Source organism: Solanum lycopersicum, chromosome 1, assembly GCF_036512215.1.
Source record: "Solanum lycopersicum chromosome 1, SLM_r2.1".
Classification (NCBI taxonomy): domain Eukaryota; kingdom Viridiplantae; phylum Streptophyta; class Magnoliopsida; order Solanales; family Solanaceae; genus Solanum; species Solanum lycopersicum.
This window is the reverse complement of record NC_090800.1, coordinates 3,999,252-4,011,023: the sequence shown is the minus strand read 5'-3', so window position 1 is coordinate 4,011,023 and position 11,772 is coordinate 3,999,252. Positions and strand designations below refer to the sequence as shown.

General features: G+C 27.3%; 1 protein-coding gene and 1 non-coding gene across 2 annotated transcripts; both read left to right on the top strand.

Moving 5' to 3' along the window:
- Nucleotides 1-3,555: 3,555 nt before the first annotated feature.
- Nucleotides 3,556-5,374, top strand: LOC101247149 (uncharacterized protein At4g22758-like). Its single transcript, XM_004228409.3, has 2 exons — nucleotides 3,556-4,264; nucleotides 4,842-5,374. Exons 1-2 carry the CDS (start codon nucleotides 3,856-3,858, stop codon nucleotides 5,003-5,005), a joined length of 573 nt encoding a protein of 190 aa, XP_004228457.1. The 5' UTR covers nucleotides 3,556-3,855; the 3' UTR covers nucleotides 5,006-5,374.
- A 5,175-nt stretch (nucleotides 5,375-10,549) lies between these two features.
- TRNAL-UAA (transfer RNA leucine (anticodon UAA)) lies at nucleotides 10,550-10,632 on the top strand. Its single transcript has one exon. It is a non-coding gene; the product is annotated as a tRNA-Leu (tRNA).
- The last annotated feature ends 1,140 nt before the right edge of the window (nucleotides 10,633-11,772 follow it).

Sequence of the window (11,772 nt, the reverse complement as noted above, 5' to 3'; positions counted from 1 at the left end):
ACTTCATAATAAATAATTGACATTTCTTTATTATTTGAACAAATAATAACAATAATAATATATCTATATTAAAGTTAGAGATGTCCTCATCACTTTCAATTTCTTGTCAAACTCAGTGTTTCCTATATGTAATCTTAAACTATAGAAAAGCCACCAAATGTACAAGCATGATGTATAAAACGTGCCCCAAATAACATATTCTAAAAACAAATTTCTTTTATTATTTTGCACTCGTTATCCTCTTCTCTTAGCCACTCATTACACCATAGTACCATTAGACGTGCTATTATTTATGTATTTAAATTATTGAAAACGTGATTTTAGATAGCAGGGTGTAAAGAACACGTATTAGGATAGAAGATTAGTAGGTACTGCAGGCCGTAGCGTTATCTTGCTTAGGATGGTTGGTATTTGTCATTATACTAGTTGTATTGTTATATAGTTCTTGTTGATGATATTCATCATTACTTAAAGTCCGTTTGAACTTGCTTAAAAGTTAGTCAAATCAAGTGTTTGACGAAATGAAAATAACTTAAAATAAGTTTAGAATGACTTTAAAAAGTTAGAAATAAAAAAAAACTAGGTCTTACTCTGTTTTTTTTTTATTTAAAATCGTTTAAATTTAATTTTTTATTTTTTAACTTAAATGTACTTTTTCCTAGTAAATAGACATTATATTATTGTTTTTAATAGTACTTTATACTATATATTGTTTATTGTATTTCGATTATTGCATTATTTTATTATTGTTGTTGCCTCGTTCTGGTAGATTTTGTATTGTTTCTTTGTGACTTGCTATGTTTTCTTCTTTGTATTTGAAATCATGCATCTGAATCGAGGATCCTTAGAGAATAATCTATGTGCCTCTATCTACAAGTTAATAGTAATATCTTTCACTTATAAAATTTTACTGAGTATGTTATTGTTATCATCGTCTTAATAAGTGTCGGATTTTTCGACAAAATAAAAAGAAAGAAATGACATATGTATAATTTTAGGTAGTAAGTCGTTTGGTTGGGAACAAGTTATCCCCAGCTTAATTCTTCTGGGATAATTTAGCTCATCATTTATGTGGGATAACTTATCCATTCACTAAATATAAATGGTGAGATAAGTTATTCCAAACAAGACAATAAAATTTTATTCCAAAACTATTTTTATTTCAAAATTATTTATTCTTAAACTATTTTTATTTCAAAATTATTTATTCTTATCTCTCACACCGAACGACTAATAGTTTGGTGAATTTAAAGCTCGCCACTTAGAATTAGCTAACTAATAGTGGCTGATAAATATCAATTAATTTTCTAAATAAGCAGGTTACGTATTGAAATACAAAAGTTTGATATTGATGAGATGTTAAACCTACTTATTTCATCAGACTCAATTTATTTTAATTCATTTAACTAAGTTAACTTTTTAAATTGAATTAATATAAAATTCAAAATTGAATCATGAAGTTTTTTTATTCATATTTTTTTTTTAAAAAAATACATTTTTATTTGATTTGTCATAATATAATTTTTTTTAATATTAAGTACTCAAATAAATAATAAGAAAACAAACATAAAAAGTAAAATTTAAAAAGAATGAAACAGAGTCATTCTATCTTTATCTATTATATATTTTTCAGAAAAAAGTATAATTAAATTTTGAATAATATAACATCTGGATTAGAAAGAATATTATTGTACTTGATTTAGTTAATCTAAACCAAAATCGACTATGTACATTCTCAATAAAGTAAGAACAAATTTATGTCTTCGATCCATTTTATTTATCGTGATTTATTTTACATATAAATTTATTAAGAAAGCTATTAATTAGTGGATGATTTAATTAAATTATTCTTATTTATTACTTCTCTTTTACGTACCATATTAAAAAGAATAATAATATTTATAGACATAATTAATTTAACTTGAACAAGTGAGAAGGAATTAATGAATTGCTTTCTATTAATTTGATTATGTGACAAACTCATTATATTTTGAAATTACGTATAGTGTTGAATTTGAATCTATTTTCGAACTTCATATTAGGGTTTTAGACAATGACAATTTTTAAAGCACGATCACATATATCAATTTTAAAATTTTACTTGCTATGTTAAAGTAATTTTTCTTTTACTATTCAATCAAATTTTAACAGAAGTATTCCATACTATATCTATTAGGTTGTGGAGTCTGATTAATATTTTGATGAACTGTCATATATTAATGTTCATGCGGTTTAAATTTTAGGTGTACTATTTATTCTCTGTAACCAAAAATACTCTGAATTATTAATATATATACCCACTGCCGTGAAAGTTTACTCACGGAATGTTACCACGAAATATTAATTTCTCTCTCTAGATTTCTCATCTCTTTCTCTTGAAAGTTCTTGTGTTCTTCATTCATCAAGTGTGTGTGGATTCGATCCTAACAATATCTATATAGATACATAAACAGCGAAAAATTATTTTATTTAAAAATAATTAATTAATACATGTTCTTGCTCTATTAAATTACTTAATTATGTATAGTAAGTGAATATTATAATTTAGTATAAACATTAAATGCGAATAACTATTTTATTTATTGCAATATAGATTGAATTCCAACCATTCAATGAAATTAGTCTTAATTCTATTGCTTCATTAACTTATCCGAATTATAGTATTATCTTATAATTTAAAAAATGGAAAAATGACAAGATCACATATTTTTAACATAAAATTACTATTTATTCCTTATAAATTTATATTACAGAAATTTCTCAAACTGATATAATAATATAAGAGTTGATATATTAATTTGATGCGCCAGATATATTAATCGCTAAATTCCTTGTACCTACCGATAAAAGGTTGGACTAGAGTGATAAATATATCTTTATTTTTTAATTTAAGATTTTAGAGTCTTTTTAATATGAAATTACCTTTGTTAAAAGCGTTTACTTCTCAACATGAAATTTTTTATATACATTTAAATTTAATCGAATTTCAAATACTAAACATCGTTCCTTCTACCTAATTTTTTTTAACTCTTAAGCTACGAATGTAAGTGACATAATTATGGGCTCGCTATGAAGCTCACAAGTCACTCTCGTTAGAGTTTCGTTTACAGTTCAACATAATTTAATAATTTAATTCTATATTAATATTAAATTTTTAGTTGATACGAATAAATAACTTATCAAAATAATAAATTATATTTCATATAAGTTTAAAATATTAAGTTAAATTAATATTTAAGAAATAATCAAATTTTCTCATGAAAAAACAAAACACACCAATAATAAGGTTCTTTTATTTTATTTTCATTCAATATTCAATACTGATATAATCAAATATCAACTAAATTTGAATCGCACACTATAAAATTCATTTATATTGATGATCCCAATATGATTTCCTCGTTCTCAAGATTTAAATCTAAAATTTATTATTAAAGATAGAGTAATTCGATCACGATACTGTAATCTATCTCAGTATATATCAATCATATATATATAATATATAATTATTTGATGAATATACGTATCAATACAACATATATATAAATACAATTTATAACTTTAATCGTAATTAGTGCTATTTGCAAAATCTTTCCCAAAAATAATAATTTTAGAGTTACTTATTTTTATTTCCATTTATACCCCTCCGTCATGGCTACACTAATATAAATGTGCATATACCTGGCCGCCAATTTCTTCATTTCTCCTACAACGCTAGGTTTTCACTTAACCCCTCTACTTCACTCGTAATTACCATTCTACCATTCTTCTAACAATCCCCGCCGGTCACCGGAAAACCGATTCTCGCCGCCGCTCTTGGTCTCCATCTCCGATTCAAGTAAAAAATTCGCAATCATGATGCCATCTCCGAGAACTCACCGGCGAGGTAACGACGAGAAAAATCGAAAGGATATGAGGTTATCGGAGAAATCCAAGTCGTTTCACGGCCAGAGCTCAGGGAGCAGTAAAACGGAGTTGCTACGAAGGCCGAAGACGGTACCGGATTTACTCGCCGGCGGCAGAAATTCCGCCGGCGAATCGTCGTCGGCGAATATCCGTCCGATGAAATTAACGAAGTTGCTGTTAAATGTAACGATTCAAAGGAGTGTTGGACCTGTACAGGTACTAATATCGTTGGAATCGACGGTAGCTGATCTCATCGCCGCCGCTTTACGGCAGTACACGAAGGAAGGACGACGGCCGGTACTTTCCTCCATTAACGCCGGCGATTACGATCTTCATTACTCGCAGTTCAGCTTAGAAAGTAAGAGCCAATTATTCTTTAAAAAAAATATATATTTACTTGCAAATTTAAAATTATGACATGCTTAATTATATGATTTAGTATAGTATATAATAATATTCTTATTTATTTTTAAAATTTTCAAAATATTAATATTAATCTTATATTTTTTTCGATTTCTATTTGTTGATTCTTTAATATCGGTATGTGACAGAGCCAGAATTTCCATTAAGGATGTTCAAAATATTTGCGTTTAAATGTTTAGAAATACATCAATGAAGCAGCAAAGGGCGATCGACATTTATTATATATACATAATAAATTATCTTAACGATTGGTTATTGGCGGATACGTTATTTTTGGCTATCGTATTGGTGGTCGTATTGTTGTTCTTTAACGTTTGCTACTTATCCGAAATCTATCAAAAATAACGTCTTTTTCTATCTAATCAGATATTATCACGTACATTTAGATGTAGTAAAACGAATAATTTATTTTTGGATTTGTTTATTTTAAATATAAGTGTATAAAAAATTTAATTTTCAAGAAATTATTTTTTTTTATTAATAATATTATTTTTTTTGAATTATTTGTTTAGGTTTGGAGAGGGAAGAAAATCTCAATGCATTGGGATCAAGAAATTTTTTTATGTGCCCAAAAAATGTTGCCTCGACGACGTCGTCTTTGAGTTGTGGAAAACAAGCTGATACAACTACCAAGATACCTTTGCCATGGCTAAAATTCATGGATTTTTTATTGTGAAAAAAAAGATAAAGATTAAAAAATTTATAGTCTTGCAACTTAGTAATATTTCTTATTTTTAATGATATTTCTAAGTTCCGCTCGATCGTTTCTTAAGTTAATATACTAATAATAAAAAAAGAGTAGTCTTTTAAAAGACTGGAGCTGTTAGTTATGATAAATAGTGTTATTTTTTACAAACGTTATCTTGTTATAGCTTGATACTAAATATTTGAGATTGTATTATTTTATAAGATATAGTACATGTTATAGTTGGTCCAAATTTGAAAATGATGTATATAATTATGTGATCTCAATCTCAACATGATGTAACATAATTGCAAGTGTTATATTTGAAATGTAATGTATATACCACTATTGATATTTTTACTTTTTTGTTCATGTTTTATGGAATTGTCTACTTTTTCCTTGTCTCTTATCGCTATTTATTGCACACATCATTAGAGGATTTGAATTGATATAAAGAATAATTTGCTAAAGAGTACAATAATAATTACATATTTAGTTAAATTTCATAAAATGAGATTTGAAGAGTAATAGTGTATGGCAGACGGAGGTAGATATATTGTTTTCGAGAGGTCATTGACTTAAATATATCAAACTCAAGTAGAAGGAGAAGAAAACATAGCGGTGAAAAAGAAAAGTGGTGTCCAATACCAAAATAATTAATGTGATAATCGAAAAGCAATAACTAACATAACTATAAGGGCACAACTAGTCCTATGACAAATCCTAAACCTTCACAACATTCTATAGTCTTCTATTATAATAGGCGACATCAACTTCTTCCAATCTAAAGTCAAGTCCTCGATCGGTGATACGACGCTCCACCATGTCCTATCTAATCATCCTGCCCGTTACCTTTTTGTTCAATCCCTACCCCTCTGCATTAATCCTATATCCAACATTTTGCACCTCTTTGCACATGTCCAAACTATCTCAGTCTCGCTTTTCTCATCTTGTGAACAATCGATGTCACTCCCACCTTCTCCAGGAAAGCTCATTCTTAATCTTGTTTCTCTTAATATGCTCACACATCCATCTCAACATCTTTATCTCCGTAATATGTATCTTCTGAACATGTAAGCTCTTAACTGGTCCAAAATACGATTCGGTAAAGGAGATGAATAGGAACTCTTATTACAAATTAATCAAGTGTCTTATTGTCAAAACTATATTATGACCTATAGGGAAAATATTGAAGATAGTTCTATCCAAGTATTTGAAGTTAGGCGTGGACTATTTCTACTCAAACATATCTAATCCAAACACTCCAAAATACTATTTTAGGTTACTAGGGTGGGACATAATAATTGTGAATATGTATGACTATTACATAAGTATATGTCGATAAATAAATGATTGATATTTTCAAATCTTTTATAAAAAAAATAACTATATAATTAAATCAAGTTTATAAGGATGAATGTGGTCATTATATTTCTTTTATCCCAAAGGTGTCATGTCATCTCTCGTTCATTATATCTATTATTCTTAGTCAACGTTTAGACATGTATGATTTTAAATCATTTTTAAATATGTAATTTAAAATCATAATTTTCTCAAATAGTATAATTTGGGAGTCCAAAAATTTTAAAATGTAAAATTTAATTCATAGAGTTTATATTTTGTATGTATCTAGAAAAAGATTTTGTCACTTTAAATTTTGTAAAAAGAAAAAAAGACTATGTTTGGCATAAAAACTTTATTCATACCACGTGAAAAGATTATTTAATGAGTAACTAGTTATTACTATTGTTAATTAGTGGATAAATTTATGTATATTTTTATAAATTTGTAATTATAAATATTACATACAAGAAGAACAACGAGATATACAATTATCAATCAGATATGTTAATTTATAAACTATGATCATCTCGATATTGGGCCAACAACGAGTTGGTATACTGAGCTATTAACGATCGGGGTTATCAAGTTAGGATAGTGTTCTATAAAATTTTTTACTTAAATGAGTATCTTTTGATAAATAGTTATTGAGTTTAGTGATACTTTTTATTTATTATCGTATATAACATGATATAGTAATATACTAAGCTAAATCTGACTACATATTAAAAGTGAATTATAAATGCAACATAAATGCATAATTTAGTAAGAAATTGACATAATATATTATAATTATATTGAAGTGTGTGATAACTTATTTCATATATTTTATAAATTATTTTGTTAATTAATATCTATTAAAATTGTATTATAAATATATTCTACTATCGTTATAAAAAACAAATATTTTCTTAATATATCATAACAATATAAATTTTCCTCCATGCGTTATAACATGTCCATACATCATAACACTAAACAAAAACACTTTTTATATTAATTTTTTTGCCCCAATTTTTACATTTTGAACACTTTTTCTAAAAAGTAAAATAAAATAGTCGGTCCCTTTTTTCCATTGTTGACTTCATTGATCTTCTTTTTTTGGTGACTAACCTCAATAATATAATATTTTTTTTCTTTCAAACGTCATGTTTTTATTAGCTAAAGTTTCATTGTAAGGTCCATTTCACTTCTTCTATTATGCTTTTTTGGGTGTATTTTTTCTTAGAGTTATTATATTTGTTCATAATTATGTCTATCAATCCATAAGTTGCTTGATGTTGTGAATAAACTTTATTCTTAATTGACATATGTGCTTGTCGTGAAATTTTTTAATTGAGAACATTTTAAATTAATTTAAGCTTGAATAAAAAGGAAAACGAAAAATAATTTATATCTATCGCGTGAATACATTAATTTAAAATGGATTTTATGTTAGGGTTAGGTCATGGATGGGTCAAATTCTTTTGGATTGGGTCATAATCTTTATGTGGATTAATATATAAAGGTCATGTATTTATTTAAATGTTATATAATTAAATTTGTTAATAGAAAGATAGTTTTAAACATGAAAATAAAGTTTGATTCACTAGTTGATAGATATCACTTCTTCTTTTTTTTATCCAATTGATGAAAAGAAAGACAAATTTAATTCAATAAAAAACAAGGATAATATGAAAATAATTCATTAACTATATTATTTAAATCCTTTTTCGTTTATTTAGTAGTGTGATATTAATTGATGATATATAGGGAAAAAAACATCACGTATTATTTAAAACGAAAAGAGTAAGACGTAAATTATTTTTTTTTAATTATTAGTATTTTTTATCATTATTATTATTGGTGGGGTATATGAGTCTACGTTATTATCCACTAATTAAAAAAAGACAATAAAAAGGTGCTATGAAAGTATCAAATTATGTTGTGCTTTTATCTAATCAAATGAAAAGCTTCTTTTAATTAGATTTAGACGTGTCATATTTCTTAATTAATGAAATTAATGAATCTTTTTCATTATGGTACTTTTTAAATATATTTTCAAATTATTGTAAATGATGTACGTAGATATCTCCCTTCATACTTTCGTGACATTGGTGTCATTACCGTCCAAAAACTAGCTAGAGCATATGTCTTTCACTCTAACAGAAGACTATATAGGTACACGTGACACAATCTTATCTGTCGATCTGATATTGAATAAATGTCGGGTTAGCGAATAGGATTATGATACGTGTAAGTCCGTTATTATAAAGGGTATAGATATTTGCTCTAGTTTTTGGACACCAGAAACACCAATATCCCAAGAATATAACGGAAAATAATTGCATACCATTTACGATAATTCGAGGATATATTTGTTATTTTTCTTAACTAATGATGTGTGAGTTAGACCAAGGTTACTAAATAAACTTGATTAAAGACAATACCAATATCATTGATGATTACACAAAAAAACATGATCGCTAAGAATTCATATAACCAATCCCAACTTCTCTCGAACTAAGGAGCAGTCGTTGTACAATGATGGGCCTCCCTGCAGTTACAAGCAAATTAGAATACCACTTACATGATGTTATCTTGAAACAAATTAAATACTCTTTTCGTTTTAGAAAGAATGATCTAATTTGATTTGGAACGAAATTTAGAAAAGACAAAAAACTTTTTAATCCTATGGTTATAAATTAAAGTTATGTCAAATGTACCAAAATCCCCTTAGATCTTGTGGTCCTAAAAATGTCCCGTGGAAAGTTAAAGTTAAAGTGTTGCCAAAAAAGGAAATGCGTCATTCTTTTTGAAACAGACTAAAAAGAAAATTGGGTCATTCTTTTTTAAACGGATGGAGTATCATCTTTTTGCCCATAAAAAAACACAAAAGAAGCTTTTAGGTTACTTCTTTTTGGTTTACAATTCTTCAATTAGAGGCGGAACCAAGATTAACAGTTTAGGGATTCTAAATCAGTTTTGTTTGATGATTTACAACAATACATATATTTATATAATTTTCTAATACAAAAAAGATCGTAAATTCATCTTAACCCACAAATCTCCCGCCTAGCTCCGCCTCTCAGAAAATCCACAAATGAGCATACAATTTACTAGTTTTAAGAGACATTAACATCACTAAATATCTACATAACCACAAAATAGCTCGAAATCAAAAAACAAAAAAGAACTGAAAATTGATGATTTTGATTTGTTTACTTTAAAATGTATGCGTTTAAAAATGAGGCATCCATCTCAAGCCTCCAAATTTGAGTTGCCCCATTTTTAGTAACAACAGAATTAGTATAAGTATTTTTTAAACAAAAAATAAATCACATTCGTTATTCTTTTAGTCCGTTTCGAAATATTAAAAAAAAAAAAATTCTTTTTCATCAATTTTCTAAGAAGTGTTAAGAGTTGTAACTAACTCATTTAAATATTTTATGAAAAATGAGCTAAAAGTTTCTTTTATTCTTAATCAGAAGCTTTATGTTCGAGTCTCTAGCTATAGAATCGCCTTTGTTAGGGAGTGGTTTATCTCCTTTCTCCTCAACCCTCTGATGTTGTTTTGGTATCTTTAATCCAAATTTAATCGAGTTCTAATATCGGTACCGAATATAAGTGAAAACCCAAAACAAAAATGGTGAATAATACACAATATTATCAATAATCATTTTTCTATATACATAAAAAAAAATTACTTTCCTATTGTATTATACTTCTTGTATTTGAGAGTCTCTTTGACTATATATAAATTATTCCTGCGTACTTAACTTATATGATTGTTGCAGATACACATATAACACTCTCAATCTTAATGAATAAAATTATTTTTTTATATTAACAAAATTACTTTGAATTTATAATATTTTTTTTGTTTTTCAAAATATTTGTTGCAAATACGCACATATTTATTGTTTTGCTGTGTTATCAAATAAGTAAGTCTTTTTTATATACTAAGGCTCATTCAAAAAAAGAAAAAAGAAAAAAGCTCTAGTATGGATCAATTAGTCAAAACTATTTTTATAAAACCTTATACCTTTTAGATTCTTTTATGTATTTTATGTAAATTTTAAATGTTAGTTTATCACAGTATGAAATTTCTTAGTCTTTTTTTAAAAAAATAAAAATTTGGTTGAAAATGTTTTTATAATAACAAGACCAAAAGTATTTAAACTAATTGCAAAATTTGGTTGAATTAGGCATCTTGCTGGTTTGCCCGAGTGGTTAAGGGGGAAGACTTAAGATCTTCTGCACACAAGTGCGCGTGGGTTCGAACCCCACAGCCAGCATTTTTTTTATTTTTTTCCTATCTTTCTAACCGCGCACGAGTTGGACTTAAACCACGTAAAACTCGTCACTACCTTCCTATCTTTCTAATCGCGCACGAGTCGGACTTAAACCACGTAAAACTCGTCACTACCTTCCCATCTTTCTAACCGCACACGAATGTGACTTAAACCACGTAAAACTCATCACTACCTTCGTATCTTTCTAACCACGGGTCGGACTTAAACCACATAAAACTCATCTCTACCTTCCTATCTTTCTAACCACGCAAGAGTCGGACTTAAACCATGCATCACTACCTTCCTATCTTTTCAACCGCGCACAGGTCGAACTTAAACCACATAAAACTTGTCACTACCTTCCCATCTTTTTAACTGTGTACAGATTGAACTAAACCATGTAAAGCACATTACTACCTCCTAAATATGTTGAAATGTACCATGATTTTTTTTAAAAAGGAAAAATTGTACAATCCATCTTTATATTTCATTCTCTAATATTATTGATATTTAAAGTATTGAACAATTTAATCGTACCGATAGAAATTTTTTACAGACGTGTAGACAGACATATGTGCAATAATTTTTGCTTAGACTACATTTTACACATAGTTGAAAGAATTTATTGCTACTTTTAGAAATATTGTTACATCTCTTTCATGGGGCAAGAAAATGTATTTTCTCTACTATCAATTTTTTACTTTTTATTCTAGTCTTTCTAATGGAAATAATGGAGGGAAAATTACATACATACATAATTTAAGAGTAATTTAAAAAATAGGCATAATACATAAATATGTCCCTTTAACTTGGCTTCAAATCACATTTATGTCCTTCAACTTTGGATGTGCACAAATAGACATTTAAACTTGTACAAAGTTGAACAAATAGACACAAATGTCCTATATGTTATCCTACATGTCATTTTTGAAATTGGTTTTTACCATGCCACTTTTTATGGTTGCTATAGGTTTGCAAATCTCTCTCTAATTATTATCTTTTTATACATCATGAGACAAAATTATGATGTTTGATTAAGCCTATAAGCTAATAAAATTTTTGTTTTTAAAACAAAAATTATGATCTTCGATAGATATACTGTTTGATGAATTAATAAATACTTATAAGTCAAAAGTTATAAAT

Excerpts from the sequence above, each read along its gene's own strand:
- LOC101247149 (XM_004228409.3), top strand. The coding sequence starts at position 3,856 with ATGATGCCATCTCCGAGAACTCACCGGCGAGGTAACGACGAGAAAAAT. Across the intron at positions 4,265-4,841 it reads CTCGCAGTTCAGCTTAGAAA|GTTTGGAGAGGGAAGAAAAT; the intron begins GTAAGAGCCAAT and ends TTATTTGTTTAG.